This window comes from Amaranthus tricolor, chromosome 2, assembly GCF_026212465.1.
Source record: "Amaranthus tricolor cultivar Red isolate AtriRed21 chromosome 2, ASM2621246v1, whole genome shotgun sequence".
NCBI lineage: Eukaryota > Viridiplantae > Streptophyta > Magnoliopsida > Caryophyllales > Amaranthaceae > Amaranthus > Amaranthus tricolor.
Genome location: NC_080048.1, coordinates 7,316,884 through 7,341,832, shown reverse-complemented (window position 1 = coordinate 7,341,832; position 24,949 = coordinate 7,316,884). Strand labels below are relative to the sequence as shown.

General features: G+C 29.6%; 2 protein-coding genes across 2 annotated transcripts; one reads left to right on the top strand and one right to left on the bottom strand.

The window, feature by feature from the left end:
• Positions 1-1,508: 1,508 nt before the first annotated feature.
• Positions 1,509-14,167, top strand: LOC130805467 (sulfate transporter 3.1-like). The gene is made up of 12 exons (XM_057670242.1): positions 1,509-1,827; positions 3,199-3,406; positions 4,052-4,223; positions 5,006-5,071; positions 5,963-6,076; positions 6,862-6,978; positions 8,065-8,191; positions 11,375-11,661; positions 12,118-12,308; positions 12,404-12,492; positions 12,991-13,067; positions 13,869-14,167. The coding sequence occupies exons 1-12, from the start codon at positions 1,509-1,511 to the stop codon at positions 14,067-14,069; spliced, it is 1,968 nt and encodes a 655-aa protein (XP_057526225.1). The 3' UTR covers positions 14,070-14,167.
• A 169-nt stretch (positions 14,168-14,336) lies between these two features.
• LOC130803905 (uncharacterized) lies at positions 14,337-24,247 on the bottom strand. The gene is made up of 8 exons (XM_057668138.1): positions 23,883-24,247; positions 19,737-19,830; positions 19,511-19,561; positions 19,248-19,421; positions 16,965-17,144; positions 16,427-16,546; positions 15,343-15,476; positions 14,337-14,832 (listed from the first exon to the last, which is right to left on the bottom strand). Exons 1-8 carry the CDS (start codon positions 24,041-24,043, stop codon positions 14,757-14,759), a joined length of 990 nt encoding a protein of 329 aa, XP_057524121.1. The 5' UTR covers positions 24,044-24,247; the 3' UTR covers positions 14,337-14,756.
• Positions 24,248-24,949: the final 702 nt, after the last annotated feature.

The following is a 24,949-nucleotide window of genomic DNA, read 5'->3' as shown; positions in this document are numbered from 1 at the left end:
TTAGAAGAAGATGTATGAGGAGTGATGACCATAAGCATTATTAAAATAATAAAATGAGGATGATGAAGGTTATTTTTGTCCAAAATTTATAATATAAATTGAAATATTTTTTTATGGGAACAATAAATAAAACATCTTAAAATGGTAAATAAAAACTTCTTTAAAGATTAATTTTGCTTCACTTTTGAATAATTAGTTCATATAAAATATTGTTCAGTATTTATTGTTTCATTTAAAAAGTAAATCAAGTGAAATATTAAGAAACATAATGATTAATAAAAATTGATATTATTTTAGGAAAATACCCCCTAAATTGGTATTATTGATGATTAATAAAAATTGATATTATTATAAGATAATTAACAAAAATTTATATTATTCATTATAATTTTTTCAAAAGAAAATCCAATGCATTCAAATTATCATAAAAATATATCAAAATTTATAAAATATTGCTATTATCTTCATATTAACATAATCTCTGACTTATACTCCTTCCGTTTCTTTTTGTTTTTTCCATTTATTTTTTGCACAATTTTCAATGCAAATTTTAAACCTTAGTATCTCTAAATATAAATAATAAAAAATTAATAAAAAATACAAAATAAAAAAAGTATACATTAAGACGAATCTAACAAGATCTCATATGAATATATTTTATCTTCTAAATATGTATCAAAAACATTAATTAAATTTCTTTCTCCTTACGATATAATATTTCAAATGGGAAGAACATTAGAGAACGAAGAAAGTTATTTTATCTTCTAAATATGTATCAAAAACAATAATTAAATTTCACTTCTTAGAATATTCAAAATGAAAAGAACATTAGAAAACGGAGAGATTACGATTTTTATGGGTAGACCCAGTAGGGCACCTAAATCCGCGCTTAAATAGTAGCCGGAATGTTAGCGAGAAAGTGGATAAAGTTAATTAAAATTATTATGATACAGCTAAAACATTAAATTTGATACTATTTTCCCATAATTCCAGATTACAATATGGTAAAATTGTCAACAGAATATCTTATCTTACTTTAAATTAGCACTAATTACTATTTAGTAATTATAGATACGATGCACACATGACACACACACACTATTCATAGTTCCAACCTAATTTTGGGTTTTCCTATTAATTTAGCATTGAATTATGACTCGTTTATTATATTTAATTAATATATGCATAACTAAAAAAATCTGTCTGATATCAATTTTGAATAGGGAAGTAAATTATTTCCATCGATCATCTATATAACTTACCAAAAAGTCTAATAATTTTGAATTTTTCTATTAGGTTTTGAATTATTTTTCTCAATTTTCTCTATATATGTAACCAAAAAGCCTAGTACTTTTGAATTTTTCTAATAATTTAAAAATTTTCTGATTAGATTTCGAATTACTCTTCTCTATTTTCTCTATATTCTCTATCTATCTGTATACGTAAGCAAAAAGCCGACTTAATCTCTATTTATACATATACATATATACATACGTATATGTTTTTAGATGGAGAGCAAGAGCGAATTCGAATTGAAAAGCGGAGTTCCAAATCCAAAGGAAAAAACTTTTGTTAATATATTGCAGGCAAATATTAAAGAGACATTTTTTTCCGATGATCCTTTTCGAAGATTGAAAAAACAACCATTACTTAGAAGAATGTTATTAATAATACAATATTTTGTACCAATTTTAGAATGGGCGCCTCGTTACAATTTGAAATTGTTTAAATCGGATCTTATTGCTGGCATTACAATTGCTAGTCTCGCTGTTCCTCAAGGAATTAGCTATGCCAATTTGGCCTCTTTACCACCCCTTATTGGCCTATGTAAGTTCTTTTTCTTCTTTTTTTTCGATTATTGCAAGTAGAGGTATTTATTTCGGTATTTAGGTCGTTTTAATTTGAGTTTTTGAGTATTTTATTTTAATTTTTTATTATATGAGTTATTTTAAATTGAATCGGATTAGGTTCTATTAAAATTCAGTTGATCGAGTCAACTTGATTATTGCGTTTAGAGGTGTTCATTTAGGTATTCGGTCGATTTAATTTGAGTTCTTGAGCATTTTATTTTAATTTAATTTTTAAAATATGAGTTATTTTAAATTGGGTTGAATTAGGTCCTATTTAAATTCAGTTAATTGGGTCAATTTGGATAGCTAAATACATTTTTATCTATTTGGCATAAAATAATTTTCTTTTTTCTAAGGGATTAATAGTTTTGCGATGAACATATAGAGTACTTAATTAATATGATAATATAATTGGGAATTGGGATAATTTTTCATTCAATTAGTTACTAGATATTCGCCCATCAATATTTTGGAATTTAGATAATCGCTAATTCGGTATGATGGTATGATATGATATGGTATGAGTGATAGCAATATTATCAATTTATTTCGTGAATAAATTTTATGCATTATTTTGAAATTCTTGTTTCTTTGCATTTTTCAGTTTATACCACAAAGTTTAGTGCTTGTTTCATTAATTTTTAATAGCTATGCTTTTAATTTTCACACAATTTAATGTACATTTTAAGATTTAATATCTTAGCTTAATTAAAAGTTATAAAAAGTCAATATAGTGAAAACATAATATAATTGTGTGTTTTTTTACACATTCGCAGAAAAATTATAAAATAATATTAATTGATAAACAATGTATACTGTTTAAATGTAGCTATTTATTAAAAATGGAGAATGTAAGTCAAAAAAAAAAGAAAAGAAAAGAGTATTAAAGAGAAGATGTAAATCAGTAAACTTATAGAATAAGTTCGTTGTATATGGGAAATATATCTTCAACAATTTAAATATCTGATACTCTTTTTTTTTTCTAGCGTAATATTTGATATTTATGTGATGCATATAATTTAATAAAATAAGTAAAATTTGATAAAAAGTTAAATTGGATAAATTGCATTTTTAGTAAAACTCTGAAAAAACTTTATGTATTGAAAATTACTTCTACTTTTTCACTTAAAAAAACTACTTCCTCCAATTCAGTACTAACATTCCATTCACTTTATGTACTGTATTTAATGCACTTATTTAATCTTTAATATTTTTAATTGTGCATTATTAAAAATTATGAAAAGTTAATATGAATTATTAAAAACTATATTTAGCAAAAATCACCATCGTTATAATACATAGTATATTCCGCTCAAAAAATTAATAATAAACATAAAATTACGCGTAGATTCAAGTGTTGTACCACCGTTGATTTACGCAATAATGGGAAGCTCAAGAGATTTGGCAATAGGAACAATTGCAGTTGCATCTCTATTATTCAGTGATACCCTTGGGAAGGTTGTTAGCCCCACCGAGCATCCAACCCAGTATTTACAACTCGCTTTTACAACTACTTTTATTGCTGGCTTTATTCAAACAACTTTTGGAATTCTCAGGTAATAATAATTACACATGCTACATTTTGTTCTCCATACTTAACTAAAACACTAATTCAATTTTTATTATCCCTAACTTTCAATAACTAATATTTATATCTAGAAATCAATGCTATAAAATGCAAATTAAAAGTTTCCCATAAACAATGCTAAAAAATGAAATATATATATATATATATATATATATATATATATATATATATATATATATATATATATATATATATATATATATATATATATATATATATATATATATATATATAACTAAAGTGGTGAAAATTGAAAACTAGATTGTGATATACATATTTGTGACAAAATGTATAGATACTATCTTATAAGGTGTATATAATTTTGTGAAGGAAAATTTTCATATTATTTATAAAAATGTCATTTGAATATGTATACTTTTAAGCATGTATATACACTTTTTAGAAAATGTTTAAATATTTACAAAATTGCCACTGAAATATGTATATCATTTAAACTTTTATGTATACCTATTTTTAGTTTTTACCACTTTAATTTAAGTGAAAATGATAGAAATCCGGGAGAGTAAGATAAGAGGATTTATTTGGATTATTTTTTATGAGATTGATTTATGGTTCATATTAAAATTGATCTGAATGTTTTGTGATTTGACAGACTGGGGTTTATTGTAGACTTGCTATCTCATGCAACCATATTGGGATTCATGGGAGGAGTTGCAACAAAAGTTTGTCTTGAACAGCTTAAAACAATTCTGGGATTACAACATTTCCCTCATAAAACCAATTTTATTACATTACTAACTAATCTTTTCTCTAGATTTCATGAGGTAATATCTATACACGACTCTATATACACTTTATAAGTTAGTATCTTTAATTTTATTTTTTCTTTTAACGGCGAGGGTAACACAATTTAGAGATATTTGTGATTTGGTGATATTTAGAAAAACCATTTTTAAATTAATATTAGGGTTGTATGTTTAATTTGGACGAGAGGTGTTTAATGGGGCGGATCGACCAGTCCAACGGGTCAAGAGTCTTTTAAATGGGTGATTACCGAGTTGGATTGATAATGGATTGTATCGTTATTATGGACTTTGATGTAAAAGATCGGGCTAAGTCGGTGCGGGTTTTTATTGGGTCTGGTTGCCATTAAAATCTTCTCACATTTTTTAAATTTATTTATATTTATATGATTTTTTTTATATATAGCGGATGAATCCAACGGGCTACAAAGTCGGACTAAAAGATTACTTAATGATCGAACTTTTTAAACGAGTCGGGGTGAGTCAAGTCTAAATGGGCTTTGACCCGTACCTGACCATTATAAATTGAGTTGCCTCACATCAACCCGAACCATTAACTTTTTTGACCCATCCCATCCCATTTAAGAACTCTATTTTGGACCTCTTGGCGAAGAAGGCTGAAATCTCTTTAAGTTGCTTTAAATTTTTATTACTATTTATATTCAAGTAGTAGTTTAATTTGTGTTCGAAACTTTAAATTTTTTGTTTTTTTTTTTTAAATTTTTTTTAATAAACCGGTATTATATGGATATCTATCTCAAGTAAATTGATAATTAATAATTTATCTTAATTTGTTGTTATAGTGGAAGTGGCAGACTGGGATTCTAGCTTGTGGCTTTATCATCTTTATGGTACTCACAAAATACTACGTAAGTAACAATGAACTAATATACACTATCAACTAATTTGCTCATCATTTTTCATACTCAACAATTTGTTTAGATAGTGTTTGACAATATAGAATTTATTTGAAAATAGAAAAATTAATTTTGGTATTCAAATTTAAGAATTGTAAATGACACTTATGTAATTGGAATTTTCGAATTTTGATATTTGGCCCATTTTTACTTTGTTATTGAAATTCAATGGAAATGACCAAATTTCACATTTTCAAATTGAAGATTTGCGAAACATAATATTTAGGCCAATTCAATATTTGAAAATGAATTCCAAGTTACAAAACATGCCATATGAATTTTTTTTACTAATTCAAGTGATTGAAATTGATTTAGTTGATTAAAATAATTTATATTAATTGAAACTGATTATACCAATTGAAATTGATTTTTATTGATTGAAAATTATTTTTCTGATGTTAACTGATTTTTAATTATGAATAATAACTGAACTGTACTAATTCTAATTGATTTACACTGATTGAAATTGATTTTTACTGATTGTAACTGATTTTACTTATTATAACCCATTTTTCTAATTAAAATTGATTTTTACGGATTACTTATTTTTTTAAAGGTGAACTAAACAGAATTAATTCCGTTTAACAAGTTTTGTTATGTTTTTTTGTCTATGACTCACGCTCTTTCTTTACTTCTCATACGTATATTTAAATTATGTTTTCATTATATCCACACATTTTTTCCATTTTCCTATAAATTACATTTTCATTCACTTTTATTGTTTTTTCTTGATTTGCTTAACTTTTATGTTTGTAATACTAAATAAAAAATTAAAGGGGAAAATTTCATAATAAACTGATATATATTATTTTATAAATGTTCCAATTTGATTAAAAAAATTAGAGTAAGAGAAAAGCAGGTATGTTTTGGATAAGTGCGATGGCTCCCCTAATATCAGTTATAGTAGGAAGCCTGATAGTGTTCCTCACTCACGCCGACAAACATGGTGTTCCAGTCGTAAGTAACTTATTACTTTATCGATTAGTGTTTGACAATCTAAAATTCATTTATTTAATAATATAAAATATTAATTTTAATATTAAAATTAATGAATATATATTTACTTATAATTTATAAATTTAAAATTTAAATTTGCTAATTGTAGTATTTGGATTAATATAGCATACTAGTATAGAAACTTGTATAATGCACGAATTTATTAGTATAAAATATAATTATAAAAATATAATAATAAAGAATAATACAAGTATGTTATCGTGATGAAATTTATCGAAAATATGATTTTTAAAACAAAAATTAAATAATGATTTTTTGAAAAATTATTTATTGAATACATCACTTTTCATTCAATTGAACGTATTAAATTTGAGGTTAGGCATATAGAAATGAATTCCAAATAAAAAAAAAATCAAATTCTAAATTAGCTAAATATTGTCTTGTAGTCAATTATTTTCCACTATAATAATTCTATTTGTCAATGCTTTCTAAGGATGACAGTTGTCATTTTTTAACATTTTTATTAGTTTGTATGATAGAAATGAATTTCAAGTTAAATATAGCGGTAGTGTTTGGCAACCCTAAATAATACATTGGAAAATAGAAACTTTTATTTTGAATTAAATTCATGAATTGTAGTTGACATATACTGTCAGTGATAATTTTAAACGTAATAATTCATCATATGAATATAAATTTTAGATTGTGAAAATAAAATAGACTAATTTTTTTTTTAATTTGATTAACAAAAATATAATATAGTAAATTATGTTATGCATGGTCAGATTGGACTATTGAAGAAAGGACTGAATCCGCTCTCATTCAATGACTTGGCTTTTAAGTCACCCCATTTATCCGCAGTAATTAAGACTGCTACTGTTACCACTATTATTGGCTTGGCTGTAAGTTTTTTTATAGGGAAAAATGTTAGTAAGTAATCTAATAATTTTTTTTTAAAAGTATCTAATAAAAAAGGTTTTGTCAAAAAATATCTAACAATTTTTTGTCAAAGGGTGCCAATTAACGTTTTCCTTCAGTTGACCGTAAAATTTAACGGTTGACTGGTCAAAATCGAATATTTTTCTTCCTCATTTTCAATTTCTTTTTCGATTTAATTTCCTCACAATCTTCTTCCTCTATTTTTTTTACTCAAAATCGAAATTAAAGATGAGGAACAATAATTTTCGATTTTGACCAATCAACCATTATATTTGACGTTCAACTGAAGGAAAACTTACTTGGTACTCTTTGAAAATTTTTTTTATTAAGTATTGTTTGGCAAAATTTTTTTATTTGGTACTTTTTAGAAAATTTTTTTTTATTAGAAACTTTCAGACAATTTTCTCTTTTTTATACTACTCCTAGTAGTTAATATAGTCGTGATGTTTAACAATTGATTGTTGGTGGGTTTAATTGCTTGTTTGATTAACTGGTAAAAATGTTTTTGAAATTAGTTATTAATTTCTAAATACTTGTTTTTTATTTGAGAAATAATGACTGATAAGCAAACAAGCTTAAAAAAAGCTAAGTCAACATTTTTATTTCAATTTAAAATTAGTTTTTTGGTCGAATTTATTTACTAAATAAGTTTTTATAGTTTGTTTGACCGATCAACAAGTATCTTAAATTCATTTACACAACACCCTAGCATCAAGCCAATTGTTGGACATCATCACATCAACCATTAGCTATTTACCGATGTATGAGGAAGATTAATGAACCAAAAACTTGAGTTGAAGACACGTCATATATTATATACTCTGTCACATCTCTTACACGATAATTCTTTAGATTAAAAGTGTAGATGCAATACATTTTCTACAGTGCTAAATATTCCACTTGAGACGGAAGGGTGGAAGACATTTAAACCCATAACCCTTATGTTCCGTTGGTTTTTCATACTGTAAATAAATCAAGTCAACCAAAAACTTGCGCTGATAGTTAAAGCCTTACTGTTTGTTATTTAACTCCAAGAATTGAATGAACAGGAAGGTGTTGCAGTTGGTCGGAGCTTTGCTATGCGTAAGAACTACCACATTGATGGGAATAAAGAGATGCTAGCATTTGGGTTAATGAACATTGTTGGCTCATGCACTTCTTGCTATCTCACTACAGGTCCATTTTCATGAATCATCATCTCTTATCTCACTCCAACTCTATCTTCCATCCAGAGTTGTTTTTTAAGGACCCTGAACGAAAGCAATAATTATCAAACAAATAATCATCAATGGTACCTAAATTGAGCTTTTTGATATGAATAATAGCACTATTTAGGTACCTAAATCGAATAATTATCAATGAAAAATAAATAAATTAAATAGCATCATATGGAAAATAAATAAATTAAATAGCATCATAGGCAAAAACTCAAAAGCAATAATTATCAAACAAATAGTCATTATCAAGCTAAAGAATCATTATTAATTATGAAAAGTTTTGAAATAGATTATATGAACATGATATGTTGCTAGAAGCATTATATTTTTTAATATTTAATTTAAAGTCGGAAATATTGATTTTATTGGACCGTAAAAATTAGGGGGCCCTGAGCTGTTGTTGATGTGGTAGAGCTGATTCAGCTTTCATATTTCTTCCGTTCTATTATACTTGGAATTGTTATATGTCACAATTGTTGCAAGTATTTTGGAACAGAAGTAATATAGGTAATATATACGAATCTAACTAGGGCCGGCTTTTCACAAAAGCACCATGAGCAATGGTTCAGGCTCCGTTATTTTGAGAGGCCTAAATGTTTTTGATATATTATATAAGAGGTATAATATACTTACATTACATAGATGAAAAAGTGAATATATAATACATGTCAATGATTTTCAATAATTAATGGTTATCTGTGACCCTGTTAATGACTAGTTATTTATTTTTCGATTAATATAATTTGATATTTCTTTCATCCGTTATTATAATGTTTAAGTAACATAGTAATGATTGTATTTTATCACTTGTCACTTTAAAAAGAATAATGTTTGTATTTAAACATCTTGCTTTCGATCAAGACTCTTAAAATATCCAAGACAACACTGAATCTAATAAATTAAAATGAAGTCTTTGTAAATAAAAGTTATTTGTGAAGTTAACAAATCATTCTTATATGATAGGATTTGATAGGGTGGGAGTTTTTTTATATTTTAATTTACTAATTTTTATAATTTTGTTTATTTTATTATTATGATTTTTGTCTTTTAGTGGTGATTTACAAATCACTATTATTGATTATGAATTATTGGTGAACTAAATTTGTATGTACTTATAGTTATATATGGAGTAACTCTAGGTTAATAACAGTTATTTGCCACCTTGATAAATCAAACTCATATGAAAGAATTTGATAGGGTGACTTTTTTTAGATTGTAATTTATCTTTTTAAATTTTACTTATTTTATAAATATATTTTTTATGTGATTTATAAATTAAAGTGATTGATTAAGATTTTGAAACCCGATTCTTATTTGTCGCCACCCTTTTCATTTTATCGCCACCCCCCTCCTAATGAAATTACGAATTTGCCCCTGATCTTTAAAAATTTACAAATTTGCCATTGAATTAATAACTTTTCATTTTCATTTTTTTTTAATTTTTTTTAATTATTCTTATTTATATTATTATTGTTATTATTATTATTATTATTATTATTATTATAACGATTATTATTATTATTATAACGGTTATTATTATTACGGTTATTAATAATAATAATAATAATAATAATAATAATAATAATAAAATAATAATAAAAATAATAATAATAAAAAAAATTTTAAAAAAAAAATACCAGTCGCACGAAACGTGCGACTGACAGTCGCACAAACCAGTCGCACAAAACGTGCGACTGACAGTCGCACAAAACAGTCGCACGTTTTGTGCGACTTATATTTTTTTTTTAATTTTTTTTTTATTATTATTATTAATATTGTGGTTGTTATTATTATTATTATTAAATTATTATTTTTGTTTTAATTATTATTATTATAATTGATGTAAGAAAGAAAGCGTAAAATTTTATTATTAGAGGAAACCCAAAATACAAATATTGGCTAGATTATAGAAATTAGGAGTTTATAAATTACTCCAATACAGAAAATCTTAGCCAAAACAAATTTTTTTGGGATGATGCAAAAATAATGCCTAAGACTCCTTTTATAAGGAGAAGAATAACAAGCCTTTGTTATTCTTCCGATGTGGGATAATGATAAACATTAATCTTCCAATGTGGGATAATGAAAAACATTAATATTTCAATGTGGGATAATGACAAACATCAATCTTCCAATATGGGATTCAAGACATAACCTTACATTGGAAGATTGATGTTTGTCATTATCCCACATTGGAAGATTAATGTTTTTCATTATCCCACATTGGAAGATTAATGTTTATCATTATCCCACATCGGAAGAATAACAAAGGCTTGTTATTCTTCTCCTTATAAAAGGAGTCTTGGGCATTAGTTTTGCATCATCCCAAAAAAATCTGTTTTGGCTAAGGTTTTATGTATTGGAGTAATTTATAAACTTTTATTTTCTATAATCTAGCCAATATTTGTATTTTGGGTTTCTTTTACTAATAAAATTTTTCTCTCCTCTGCATGTGGACTTAGTTGACACATTGTCGGTGAACCACGTAAATTCTGTTTGTTTTGTGTTTGTCAATTTTTATGCTTTCTTTCTTACATCAGTTATAACAATAATAATTAAAACAAATAATAATTTAATAATAATAATAATAACAACAACAATATTAATAATAATAATAATAATAATAATAAAATTAATAATAATAACCGTAATAATAATAATAATAAAATTAATAATAAAAAAAAAAAAAAAAAAAAATATCAGTCGCACAAAACGTGCGACTGCTTTGTGCGACTGTCAGTCGCACGTTTTGTGCGACTGATATTTTTTTTTTTTTTTTTTATTATTATTATTTTTATTATTAATGTTATTATTATTATTATTATTAGTATTATTATTATTATTATTATTATTATTAATAACCGTAATAATAATAACCGTTATAATAATAATAATAACCGTAATAATAATAATAATAATAATAATAATAATAACTATGATAATAATAATAACAATAATAATATAAATAAAAATAATTAAAAAAATTAAAAAAAAATGAAAATGAAAATTTATTAACTCAATGGCAAATTTGTAAATTTTTAAAAATCAGGGGCAAATTCGTAATTTCATTAGGAGAGGGGGTGGCGATAAAATGAAAAGGGTGGCGACAAATAATAATGCCCTTTTGAAATTATATATGCAGGAATATTTTCAAGGACAGCAGTGAATTTCAGTGCAGGATGTAAGAGCGTGGTGTCGAACATAGTGATGTCAATAACAGTAATGATAACGTTATTGGTTCTGATCCCATTGTTTCGGTACACTCCGTATGTTGTGCTTTCATCTATAATCGTGAATGCTATGCTTGGCCTCATCAAATACCAAAAAGTTATTGAATTGTGGAACATTGACAAATTTGATTTTGTCATTTGCATTGGTGCCTACTTTGGAGTTGTTTTTGGATCCGTTGATGATGGCTTGATTATTGCGGTAACTTTTATCTTTCACCTTATTTAAATTTTCAATTTATTTTCATGTTAAGGCTTTGATGATTATAAGTTTAGAAAGAATATAAGTTAGGATTCTATTGAACATAATTAAAAAATTACGCTGATGATTAAAATTCTAAATTATGTTGTATAAAATTGAAAAAAACTTGCCTGGGATAATATAACCTTTTTATGTTTTACTTGCAATAATTCAAATATTTGATTAGCGATGATTAATACGAACTTTAAATATTATCGCAACTATAACACAATGGTTTTTTTAGGCATAAATGGCATGTTTTATAGGTAAAATTTAGATAATAGAGGATAACAACTTTAAGTTTATATTATTTATAGTTAATTAAAAATTAAAATCATTATAAGAGAATCAATAAAAAATTAAATTATTTTATCTAACTTTTTCTATAATAATTTGATGTATAATATAATATTACAGATTTGTCTATCATTGGTGAGGCTTCTTTTAGTGGCAGCAAGGCCTAAGACAATGATGCTTGGAAATATACCAAACACAACTTCTTATAGAAGCATTGAACATTATGATTTTGCCCAAAAAATTGTTGGACTTCTCATTTTAAAAATTGAAGGTCCCATTAACTTTATTTGCACAAACTATTTAAGAGAAAGGTAAAATTATTTATTTTTTTAATTTGAAAAACTACTAATAATGAAAATTAATAATTAGATCACATTTACTATATTGATGTCTCAAATGCATGTAGAATTATGAGATGGGTTTATGAAGAAGAAGAAAATAGAACCAAATCTTGTGGAGAACAACCTTTGCAACATATCATACTTGATTTGGGAGGTAATTTAATCCTTTCTTAATTAAATTAGTTTGAATTACATATAAGTGTTTGTCTATTGTAATTAAGTAACAAAACAATGCATTATCAAGCTATTATCACTCAGATACTCTTCTGAGAGACTGTCTCACGGTAAGATGGCCTCAAACAAAGAGCTCATATGCTCTTAATATGTGTTAGATGAGCTATTCAACAATGTATGAGGTGTGTCTCACAGTGATATGTTCTCATACAACAATTTGTCATTATTAATTTTTCAACATGTTAGAGATTTTTTCATAAATAGTCAAGTTAGACACTTAACACCTGATCTAATTTTTTTGAGTTAAACTGTCTAACAATATGTTTGAATTACAAAATTAATAAACAAAGCTCAGTAATTAAATTGTTTATCAAACTTCAAAAAAAATGTCATCAAAGGAATATTTTTTTAATTTATTTTAAATTTGTGCCAAAATATCTTTTCAGGGGCAATGACTAATATCATTTGAACATTACAGCCGTAGGTAGCATTGATACAAGTGGAATCAGCTTGTTGAAAGAAGTTAAGAAACTAACAGAGGCAAGAAAATTAAAGGTAAACCCTGCTACACACCTAAAATACCACAACAAACGATATTCCATTATCCAATTGACATTAAGTAGCTTCTACTTAGGATGAATTTTAAGGGTCGAATATATGCAAACTTATCCTTATTATATACTAATTAGTGAAAAAAATTATTTCTGATTCACCCTTAGTAACATCATCTGAAAGTTCACTTGAGATGTACACATAATTTAATGAGTTTCTAAAATCACGTCCGTTTCGAATATTTTAGGGACTTGGAGCGAAAATTATAATATAAACGTGCATGTTTCAGTTTTTTTAAAAATATCATTGATAGAGTATCAATTTTTTATGAATTAAACAAGATAATATTTTACTTATTAACTCAATCAACCGCTAAAATACAAGAAATGAACAATATAATATACTTGACTGTCTAGATTCAATGATTTACTCAAAAAAAAATAATATCAAACAATACCGAATTACTATCAACCCAAAAATAGTAATTGATAAACACTACACTACTATGTATTAACTGTTATTAATGAAAATTATTGACATGAATAATACAATGTTGACTAACGCTTATTGCTCTTTTAAATATAAATAATATATTTTTAATAAATTAGTGAAAAAGTATATATAGATTTTAAAAAGTCAAGCCGTTCTCAAATAATTAGGTCTTGAGTTGTCACTTATGCGGCTCTTACTACATAGTTAGACTCTGTCTAAAACCAAAAAATTATAAATAAGTGTTGCTATTCAAATAAACACCTAAAGGTAAATCTGCATAATTTTTGAGTTTGACTTGGTGTTATGGTGCAGCTACATTTAGCAAACCCAGGAAGTGAATTAATGAAGAAAATGCATTGTTCCAAGTGTATTGAAATCATCGGCGAGGAGCACATACACACTACAGTTTCGGAAGCTGTAAAAGCATGCTCCTTCATGGCACAGGCACATGACTCTTCTATCAACATGATATCAGGAAATGATGAACAAGCTGCCCGTGTCTATAACGTTTAGACGGACAACCATGTCGATCGACTATGCAACATTGGCGAACCCAATTAAAGGGCGTAAGAGTGTCCAAGGCACACCATAAATTATAAGTTATACTGATGATTTTCTTAAGAAAAATTGTAAAAAATGTTGAATATTGAGTAAATTATGTAATGACTTGGCCTCTCCATTTTTTTGGCTTATTATTATAGGAGTAAAAAAAAGACGCATGAAAAACAAAAAAATTAAATTAAGGAATTTTATGAAGCAAATTGAATTCCTCCTGACAGCTGACATGAAAAATGTACATTCAGTGCTTCATATTGAAAAATTAACCATTAAAAAATGTAACGTCACAAAAATTTAATGTAACATCACAGTAAAAATAATGTAGCAAGCTTGTAATCCTCACTCCTCAGCATACATCAACCAGTTCATACATAAAAAACTTGTTTGACAGGAACCTAATCGTTTTCGATTCCAGGCACTAAAATACGCATGCAAATTACGTCTTACTGACTATCAAATGGATAAAAACTTGCTCGTTAACCCTTTGCTCAAATCATCAACAGCAATTATAGGCAAGGGAGATCCACCGAAATTTTATATAAATTGCTGCTTTTTTCCCTTGTGCATCGAGCAGAAAACTGCCTTGAGCACTATTAGCAGGGTGATCTGAAAACATAACATGAAGAAGCTAGTTTCTCACTGTTAGGAGTTGCTCGGAGATTCTTTATAAAGGCGCGGAAGCAGTTCATGAGCGCCAATGTCTAAAGCCTCAGGATCCCTGAAAAGGTGGTCAGCAATCAGCAAATAACATAAGATTTTACAAAAAACTGTACAATATTGCATTACTAAAAGCATCTAAACATCAAGGAAACAAGAATCATTGTAGAATCATTAGTGGAAGTTAGTATATAGGAGTACAAGCTTTGAAACATGACTTTCTCTAATCCCCCGTCGTGCTACTATACACTCCCCCCCATCTCTAGCACCCAAAGCATTGATAAAAGCATCATCATGAAGGATTAATCTTACTAGAATCATTACTTATATAGGAGTAGACGCATTAATACATGAAAATCCCGCACCATAAATCCCCTGCCATCATGCTACTATTCACCCCATTTTCACCACACAAGCATTAATAGTTTAGAAATAAAAATAGTGGCACACTGTTTCTTCTGGTCCAGTTACAGCCACAAAAACCTGAGCAACAACAGAAGAACGAAGGAAATGCCATAGCTGATAAAATAATTGGTTGAAAATGTATACAGAACAGGTTCCAAAATATCACCTGCATATGGCCTTTCCTTTCAAAATGTTGCAAGGAATGAACCATAGCTTTCGCAGAAACGGTGACTCAAATTGGATGAAGAATCCATCATTCTGCCCGTGCTTCCATTTCCTAAATCCTTGACCTTTCCAGACCTATAAATGCATTAAAAACCTTCTAGCATCAGAGATTCAGAGGTAAATATTAATTGCATTTTTTTTCTAAAAGAGATTTACAAATGGACGACATACAAGAGGCCACCACTAAATAGTGACGTCAAAATGGCTCTAACATTAACCTTTTGATGATCAATTTAGGAAAGATGAAGAGTTCAATCATATGAGTCTACGCAATTCTACTAATTCAACAATTTTCTGACTTACTAGTTATGATTTCAACTCATGATAACTTTGATATGGGAATTAGGATTTTCGTGGTGATGTATTTGAGGGGTTCTTTGTGGTTTAGTGAGTGAGAGTTTCTGATTGAGTCTCAATGGTTTATGGTAGGCAGAGGCTTCAGTGTTTTTCGATTTCTCCTATGAGTAGGTGAATGACCGAGTGGTTGCACAAAAAGAAGGGAGGGATCGTGCTTATGCTGGTATGATTAGCTAGTGGATGCCTTCATGAGGTGGGGCCATGGGGGAAGTCAGGTCGCTGTCGTATCAGTTGGTGATGACACTTTGCGGAATGCTGGGAGGTGCCACTACTGAGGAGTAAAAGCAATGAAACTATTTAAAAATTGTTAAAGAGATTGAAATCGGAACCAAACAGGTTATATGTCAGTGTTGGGAAGAGAGTAATAGTTAGAAGATATGTTAAATAGTAGTATTCATTTTTTGATACGTGTTTTGAGCTAGTTTTGAGCCATAAGTAGTTAAATATCCCTGTGAAAAGTGATAAGTTGATAATCCTCTAATGTTTTAAAATGAAACAAAGACAATTCAAAAAACTATTTTGTTTAAGCCATTACAGCCTAAAACAAAACTAAAATCATTCGATTTTCAAAGGAAATAAACACGGCGTGAAAACAGCACAAGGTAATATCATTCAGAGGATACACTCATTGGAGCATTTAGGAAATACTGCCATGAACTTGAAAGTACCTGAGGATACGATATGACACTTTTTGATGTAATTAAGCAAGCAGCTTTAGAGAATGAATCCACTGCATATTGCCTAAGAAATGAGAAGCAATTGCTGTGTGTATCAGGTGATTCAAATGCCTGGATGATGAAAGAACACAAAATAGTCAGGAAAGAAAATATATATAAAATAATTGACCCAAAAAATTATGTTCCATGATCTTCACAAATGCAAATCTAACCCTGGAAAGTGAAAATATACATCTGGTTTTTATTTTTGAAAGACAACCTATCTACGCGAATCGATACTTTTCTGTTGAAAAGCCCGACATAGCAAATCTGAGTGATTTAATGACACTTGGAGCAGTTATTACACAAAGAATTTTCTCTTATTAAAAAAAATATGGAATCAAATGAATAAGGTTGAAACTCCACAAGAGGACATTCAAGACACTAGTGATTCACTTCAGAACTGTAGTTAAAAACAATGTATTTCCTTGATGAAAAAAAAATTATATTCAATCACATAAAGAAAAAGGGTAATAGTAAACATTCCTACCTTATCTATGTTTACAGCAGGGGCATATTTCTCTGTATCTGTCTTTTCATTATCGAGAAGGAAGTAGACTCTTGTTTCTACTTTTGAAGTTTCATGCCATGTCTTTACAGCATTCTCCATAGTATGAACAAGAAACGAGAACAAAAATTCGGACGATTCTTCACCCCCATACTTTTCGGCCTGCAGATATAAAGACTGGTTGAAATTCAACTCAAATTTTACAGAACTTGATGTCACAAATAATATCTACGCATAGTGAGTATTCGTATACTAATATGTTGGAGCCAACTAATGAACATAAACCCAAAACTGGTATGAATTACATTTTTCAAATTGCTAACTCAACTAATTATCAAGAGGTATGTTGGAGCCAACTACTATACAAAAACCAGACTATCCTTTAGAAACAAAGAGGAATTGGGAAAAAATTAAAACAATGAAGAAATCAATGTAATGAGTGAATGGAGTGAGGTGAGCTTTCAACAATACAATGGGATAGATTTTTAAGTCAAAAATATAATTTGACCAACATGGCACATCACTAAAGTACCCGGCTTCGACATGATAAGAAATAAGTAAAGAGAACGGGAGAACTTCAGAAATAAATGTAAATGTGAAATGTTTCCAAGATAACACAGAAAAATTCTTCTAAGCAATTTTTCCCAAAAGTATTTGTATTGCTTCACATATGTTTCAGAAAATTGACTATGTTGATAGGTTCCGATTTTTGAGTTCTGAGACACATACTTTTATTTTCGAATTAATGTTAACATCATCAAAATTGACAAGTCTAACCCATAGTGCAAAAATGTGGGTCGAGGTAACAATTCTAGTAACGAATACGATGATGCGATAACGGGGTGATGTGATTGTCATACCGCCATTGATCAGCAAAACAATGAGATATCCCTTGAGTCGGCCTAAAATGTGTTTTAACATAGGACCTCGGTGGCCTGTACCATCAAGGCATCAACCAAGCCTTCAAGAATATGGTGCCGACTGCCGTATGAATTTTCCACTAAAACCTTCTGAAAAATGAAAATTTTTTACACTGAATATTCATGAACACATGCCATAGGAAAATTATGAATACTCTTTTCTAAAGATCATAGATAATTAGCTAGCAGACACTCCAAAAATGATGTCCAAATTTATTGGATTTCACAACATGATTAGCCTTAAAATGCATTCCAGTATGGCGGCAAAAACGAAACCTGTAGCTTTCAATGCATGCTGCACGCACATGGTGAAATCCTCATAAGGAGTAGGTTATTCTATATGCAGATGCAGGGTCTTTATTTAACAAATGAGAATGGATTTAAATATTCTCACTCAGTCCAACCTTTCTGGAGGTCTAGCAACTGAAACAGCTCCTTTAGTTTCCACAATGATTTGATGAAATGGGTATAAAGGGTAATGTGAGGATGGCGGTAGATTTTAGTAGCAGGGTACTCCTAATTTTTGCCAAATAAGTTACTAGGAGCTGGCTTGAGGGGCAAAGTTAAAGGAGTTTCTTAAAAAGAAAGGATCTTAGATTATTTATATTGAAAATATGACAGGGAGAGAAATCATCAGACGTGTGGTTATTGTAACTTTCATATAGCATTCTAAAGAAAGTTAAATCTTTAAATGATGGGAGCTTATCTTTGATTCTTATTTGCAGTTAAATTGATTAGTTTCACTAGTTTCCTCCATTCCTTTCATCCTCTTCGCAATGTCAGTCATTAGAAATGGTTTCAGAGTGGTCTATTCCTTGCCTCCTCTATGTTCCAACAGCTACCAGAAATAAAGAGTAAAGAATTTGACAGGGTCTAGGGATCAGATGATGCTGATGAATATTGTCCTTGATCACGTCACATTCCATACACAGACGCATAAGTGCTACTAATTAGAGATTACTAATTTTGCAGATGCAAGGAATGGCAGAAAAAGATGACAGAATCAGACCAAGAGCATTAGTGGAATGCAAAAAACCCTGGAGAATGGAGATTACAGCAGAGAGAGATGATAGGTTCACAGAGGATGAATAAAATAAACATTGGACGATTTGACGAGCAAGTAAGTCCAAGAGCATCCTAGCACAATCACAGAGAAGTTAGATGATTCAGTGAAACAGGTCCCTAGGTTCAAAAGTTGCAAGCTTAAGCCCTCAGAATCAAAGTAAAAAAAAAAAATGGACTACATGCATTAATCTTACATTGTTTTACTTACAACAGAACTATTGGATTCCAAGTGCATACCTCCAACTCAGGCAGTCAAAGCAAAGAAGCAACAATGACTTACCATTTCAGATTTCACTATACTCAAGTGCTTTGCCACATCAACATTAGATCTCATTATTTCTACTTCTTCGGCTCGCTTCTTATCTTTAGCCAATAGTGAAATTTTCTTGATTTTCTTTGACACTTCTGTACTTTTTGGATTATGCTGTAATGCTACTTGAAATGCATCTAAAGCCTGCAAAATCCAGATAAGTTCATGATAAACAGATAAAAGTAAACAGCTTTGATTCAGAAATAGGTAGAGCGACAAGCCATGATAAATACCTGATCATATCTTTCCATGGCTTCCAAGACACATCCTTTTCTAAAGTATCCCTAAATGGAAAAGAAAAAAGATTCTTAGAACAAACTCAAATTATAGTGATCGACCCACGTGCTGGCCTGGGCATGGCCCGAGTTTCAAGCCAAAAAGCTTGTTTGGACTAAGCCTGTAAGCTTTTCAGCCAGCCCTGAGGGTCAGCTGCCAAAATTTTCAGGGTGCAAAGACTACCTTCTCCCAGTTTGGATGAAGACTGATTGTCATCTCAGCATCAGCCAGTGCTTTGGTGAGTTTGACAAGGTTAAGAAAAGCTGCAGCACGGTTGCTGTTGCATGATAAAAGAAAATAGACAAGTATCAATACACAAACATGACAACTCATCACCTCAAGAAGCAGCCAGAACTAAAACAAAAGTCCAATTGATGTATCAAATACATTCGGAACTTTCATGAGTTGCCCCTGAGAATTGAAAAGGTTCATAGTTACCCACTAGTTTTTTGTCCAGCAACGGCAAGTAACTAGAAAATACATATCATACATAAACCCAACTGATTCTGGCCACTCCAACAAGCCACAGGTGTAGTTTCCATATTACATCTTAAATTAACATGATGAGTGAGTTCTAATGGAAAGAAAACATTTTACTGAAGAAATAATTGCCACATTTTCCTTTGCTTGGTTTACAAACACGGAAGACAATTTTCAAAACAACTTTCCAATGTGAAATAGTTTTCCTAAAAGTCAAAACTATTTTCCTTTTGCAAGGAAGAGAAACCCATTTTCTACCTACTCTTTCCTTATGCTCTTCTCTCACTTATTCTCTTTTCCTAATCATTTCCCATTTCCGTCATACTTTTCTAACAAAAATACCAAACAAACAACTATATCAACAAATTCAAAGATATGATATCAACTACATGATCCATGACAAATCAAACAAGAAATAGTTTGTAAATTCACCTTTGTGTTTCTTTACATTGAATATTGTGGTCCTACAAAGAGACTTACCTATATTACTTGGACTGCGGTACAGGTATCAGATACGAGTGTGGATCCTAGTGTTCGGTACGATATTTTTAGAATTCAAGGATACTCGGACACCGTCTATCATTTATTATGCGTACGGGGATATAGAAAAAAAAACCCAAAGGTAAATAGTAAAGTAGGAATATTTTGTCTTCAATTTTGCACGTAAAGCCACCCACATTGAATCCTATGATTCACAATCATATTAATCTCTCCATACTTTTTAAATTTAACCAAATGCTACAACTATTTGATGATAAGTTTTGATCCTCTAGTCTAATGTAACCACAACCCATTGCGGGGTTGACCCTCTCTTGCAAAAGGAAGGGCTCATCGTGATGTCAATTGAGGAGAGTCAATATTGTGCTTGTAGCGAAACTAGTAACAAATTAATGCAAGAATGGAGGATTGGAAGGTGACCTAGGAAGGAAAAGAAATACGAATAAGTAGCACGAAAACAAAATACCTACGATGCAATTTTAGTGTGGAAGAGCAAGTGGGAGAACCTCATATCGTTGTTGGAGAAAATGTCCTGGCGCAAAAGGTCAAGTTTACATATTTAAGATCGATTTTTAGAGTAATTATGAGAATAGTGAAGATGTAAAGCACTAAATTCAAGCCGAATGACTTAAATGAAGAGCAATCACTCTAGGGTGTTGTGTAATAGGAGATTCTTAACTAGGTTAAAAGGTGAATTCTACCGAGTTGCAAACGAGCTGTTAGTCGCTTAAAAAGACATATATATAAGATGGAAATAACAAAGATGCAAATGTTAAGGTAAATATATGGCGCACCTGAATAAATAATATTAAAAACTAAATTCTAAAAGAAAGGCTAGAGGTTGCACTCATTTCGACAAATATGTGTAAGTAAATTGAGATGGTTTAGGCATGTGCAAAAAAAGAGCATTCACGCATGGCGGCATGGGTGAGAAGGGCGGAAAAAATCACAATTGATGAAAAAAGAAGTTGTGGGTAGGCCTAAGAAAACGTGAGAAGATCAGATTAGGAATGGCATAAGTGAGTTGCAACTCTCTAAAGACTTCATTAGGGATAAAACTAGTTGGAGATGTCGTATTCGTATCCTACACCATCAGTAGTTATCTTTATCGTGATTTTTGTTAGTGTCTTTGTGATTGTTATTGATATTTCTTAGCTATTCATACTTAACTTGCCTTGCTTTGCCTATGGTGGGCTTTGTTCTTTCTCAAGCCAAAAGTCTCTATGATCGCAACCTTCTTATCTTTTACCTTATATTATTCCTCTTTAGACTTAATCATAACATTTATGAGCTGAATATACTGGGTATGATGATAATAATGATGTAACGCAACAACCTCTCTTGTATTCCATGTTCTAAGGTCACCACATCTTTGTTTGTTGCCTGTGATTGTTAAATTGCAATTTGTACTATATATTGCTAAATATAAATCTAAACCACTAGATTATAACTTTTGTAAACATAAACCCAATTTAGTTTTGACACCTAATTTCAAAAACCAAAACAATATCATGTACAAAAACTATCATAACACTTCTTTGACATTGTTTTATGCTTTTCAAAAATCTATGAAGATCATGTGCAAATATTTTCCTTACCTTTGATAAATGGCTTCAAGGTAGATGGGTCATGTATGAAATAAACTTGGATTTTCAATAATTTTCTACATTACAAAATCATATTTTTATCGATAATTTCCGATAATTTCATAGTATGCCTTACAAGTTTTATTTCTCAATATTTAATACAATAAGTATATCTCGTTGATTCTTATAGATCGTAATGAAGGTGTTCTTCCTCTAATCTAGCCATCATTTATTGTGTGTGGGATTGACTGGACAAGTCCATTCAAGACTATTTTGGGAAAAGATAAGCTTAATCACCTTGGAAATCCCCAGTAATCTAATACTCCCTTTGTTGAATTTAGAGCAAGTTAGGTCATACCCTAAGGCTATAAGTATAGTGGGACATAAAGAATTATATCTAATAGTCCAAAGTGTTTTAGAAAACAAAACGCAAAACATTGAAGTAAAGAGACAAAAGGCTGTTCGTGTAGCACGACTAGATTTCGTGCAGCGGGACGCTTCAGGAGCAGTAGCCACTTTGTGTGGCGTGACCAAATGTCACGGGGATAGTTTTGTTAAATCAAAGCTTTGTTTCATGATGCTTTGTGTTCTTACGTCAATGAGTATTTCTTCACATTATAACTGATAAATTATCAGTTATAATCAAGAGGTTATAGGATGTGTAACTTACAATATTACCCAATATATTTATATGACTGCATGAAAATTCAGATAATAAGAGATATGTCAAACAAATACATTTTCTCTGAATTTAAGAATCTCTTATTGTCTTTCATTTATACTAGAACATATGAAGAACTTTAAAAGCTCTTAATATAGTTTTTGATTTTAATCATTTTCCACAAACTCATATTAATTTAGATTAATCACTTTGTACTAAGTGTTTAATGTGATTGATGGTTTCTCATAGTGAATTTCTGTTGTCAAAACTCAAGTACCTTTGAGAGGAAAGTATCACTAAAGAAATTTTACTATCGCCTTTGATCGATTATCGAGATTTTCGAGCGACTTAAGTGTCACAAACCAATCTCCACGGTGTTCATCAATTAGCGTTCATCCAAAGCAAAGAGTCCTTGCATCATCATACACAAAGAAGTCTACAATATAGCATTGTAATTGTAGTGTATTTTTCAACTTGAATATAATTCAATCCTTTTAATGTAATGATTTTAATCCACACAAAAAACGAAGGTTTCGGTAAGTTGGTAACAGTAAGGTTACATGAACCGAAATCAAGCGAACTGTGAGAAATCCCTAACTCGACAGTGAGTGCAAATCAATACAGTGTTAAGTACGCAAGAGTTTCTACATTTTGACCAAAACAAACTACATGTACAAATGTGGACTTAAATGACAAAAAGTTTTACACTTCACTTGAGGTATGAGTTTAGCACTGTGTATATAAGAGTTGCTAGGTCGCCACTAAAAAGGTGTGCAATATCTTGCGAATGTGTCATCATTTGAGCAATGATTATTCAATTTAAGGATAAGACACAAAGTAAAAGAATTAGATCTAATCAAAAACAAGACATTGGTATAAGTTGAACATTACGAGCCAACCCAATTAAACAAAAAATTCAGCAAACAGTAATTATATTTCACACTTCCAAAATGTCAAGAAACAACTATCTAGAAGTATATATGCTTCAATCATTTTTATTAATGCAGCAAATTATCAATACCAGTAACCATTATTCACTAATAATAGTGAATCATTCCCAAATGCATAATTAAGGCGAATAAAAACAACGAATAAGAAGCAAACCTATAAAGAGTAGCGTTATTAGGATCCTGCTTGATGGCTTGAGTATAAAGAGCAGCGGCTTTAAGATAATTACCAGCTTTGAAAAACTCATTGCCTTGATCCTTGAGGGAGACTTCACCTTCAGTTACAGTATTGGATGGTGCTCCTTCTGATCCCGCCATTTTTGGGCTTCAATAGCTTCCGAAAGTGTGATTAAGGTTTAGGGTTCCTACCAAATTACACCAACTCTAAATTGCAATTGTAATTAGAAAAGCTTTTGTTTTGTTCGACTGTTTCGCACAATCGCACAATCCGGGACGGTAAAAAACATGAAATATTTCCAAATTCCTCTTGAATGGTAGATTACCTTGCAATTCATATTTGTTTACCCATGTAATGACATTAAATATCTTATTTCTTGATTTAATCGTGTTCATCAATTCCTTTTAGTTGTAAATTTTATTAAGAATTATTTGCCAATTTCATTTTTAAAATTAGAGTTTTTAAGATTACGGTGTTATTGTTTTTTCCGAATTACAACATCAAAATACCAATTTTTATAGCATTCTGGCTAAATTACAAGATTCTGAATATTTTAATGGTCGAAATTTTAGGTTAATTGGTCGGAATCATGTGATTTAGCTAGGACGTTGTAGACTACTTTAGTAGTTGTGATTCGTAAAGAAACATTGAGCGTGTAATTTACAAAAGTTGGAATTTAAGGTTCATCAGGTAGACATTTAGAATGAACCAAGTAGGTATAGAATACCTCAAATTGTAACACCCTCAGAATAGGTCGAACTTTTAAAAACACCTTTAATGAAAAATATGAGCCAAAACCTACTCGTGGGAGTGTTACCGCCACATCTATTTCTAATAACTTAATAACTTTAAATCCAACAAAGGGTCTTACAACATAAGAAAAGACTGAAACGCGATCTATGTCCATATAAAATTTAAACAATTTAATTAAGGTAAAATTTAAACTGAAATACGACTCTAATAAAAGCTATGTTTCTAGGTGATCCACACTCCACGATTCCCACGCAATCAATAACTTGCAACATAAGAATGCAAGAAAAACAAGG

What these genes read in the sequence shown, in the direction of transcription:
- LOC130803905 (XM_057668138.1), bottom strand. Translation starts at nt 24,043, where the DNA reads ATGGCGGGATCAGAAGGAGCACCATCCAATACTGTAACTGAAGGTGAA. An exon ending in CCATGGAAAGATATGATCAG is followed by an intron (nt 19,422 to 19,510) that starts GTATTTATCATG and finishes TGGATTTTGCAG; the next exon opens with GCTTTAGATGCATTTCAAGT. An exon ending in AAAGGAAAGGCCATATGCAG is followed by an intron (nt 14,833 to 15,342) that starts GTGATATTTTGG and finishes CCACCTTTTCAG; the next exon opens with GGATCCTGAGGCTTTAGACA.
- LOC130805467 (XM_057670242.1), top strand. Translation starts at nt 1,509, where the DNA reads ATGGAGAGCAAGAGCGAATTCGAATTGAAAAGCGGAGTTCCAAATCCA. An exon ending in ACAAACATGGTGTTCCAGTC is followed by an intron (nt 6,077 to 6,861) that starts GTAAGTAACTTA and finishes ATGCATGGTCAG; the next exon opens with ATTGGACTATTGAAGAAAGG. An exon ending in ACAAACTATTTAAGAGAAAG is followed by an intron (nt 12,309 to 12,403) that starts GTAAAATTATTT and finishes AAATGCATGTAG; the next exon opens with AATTATGAGATGGGTTTATG.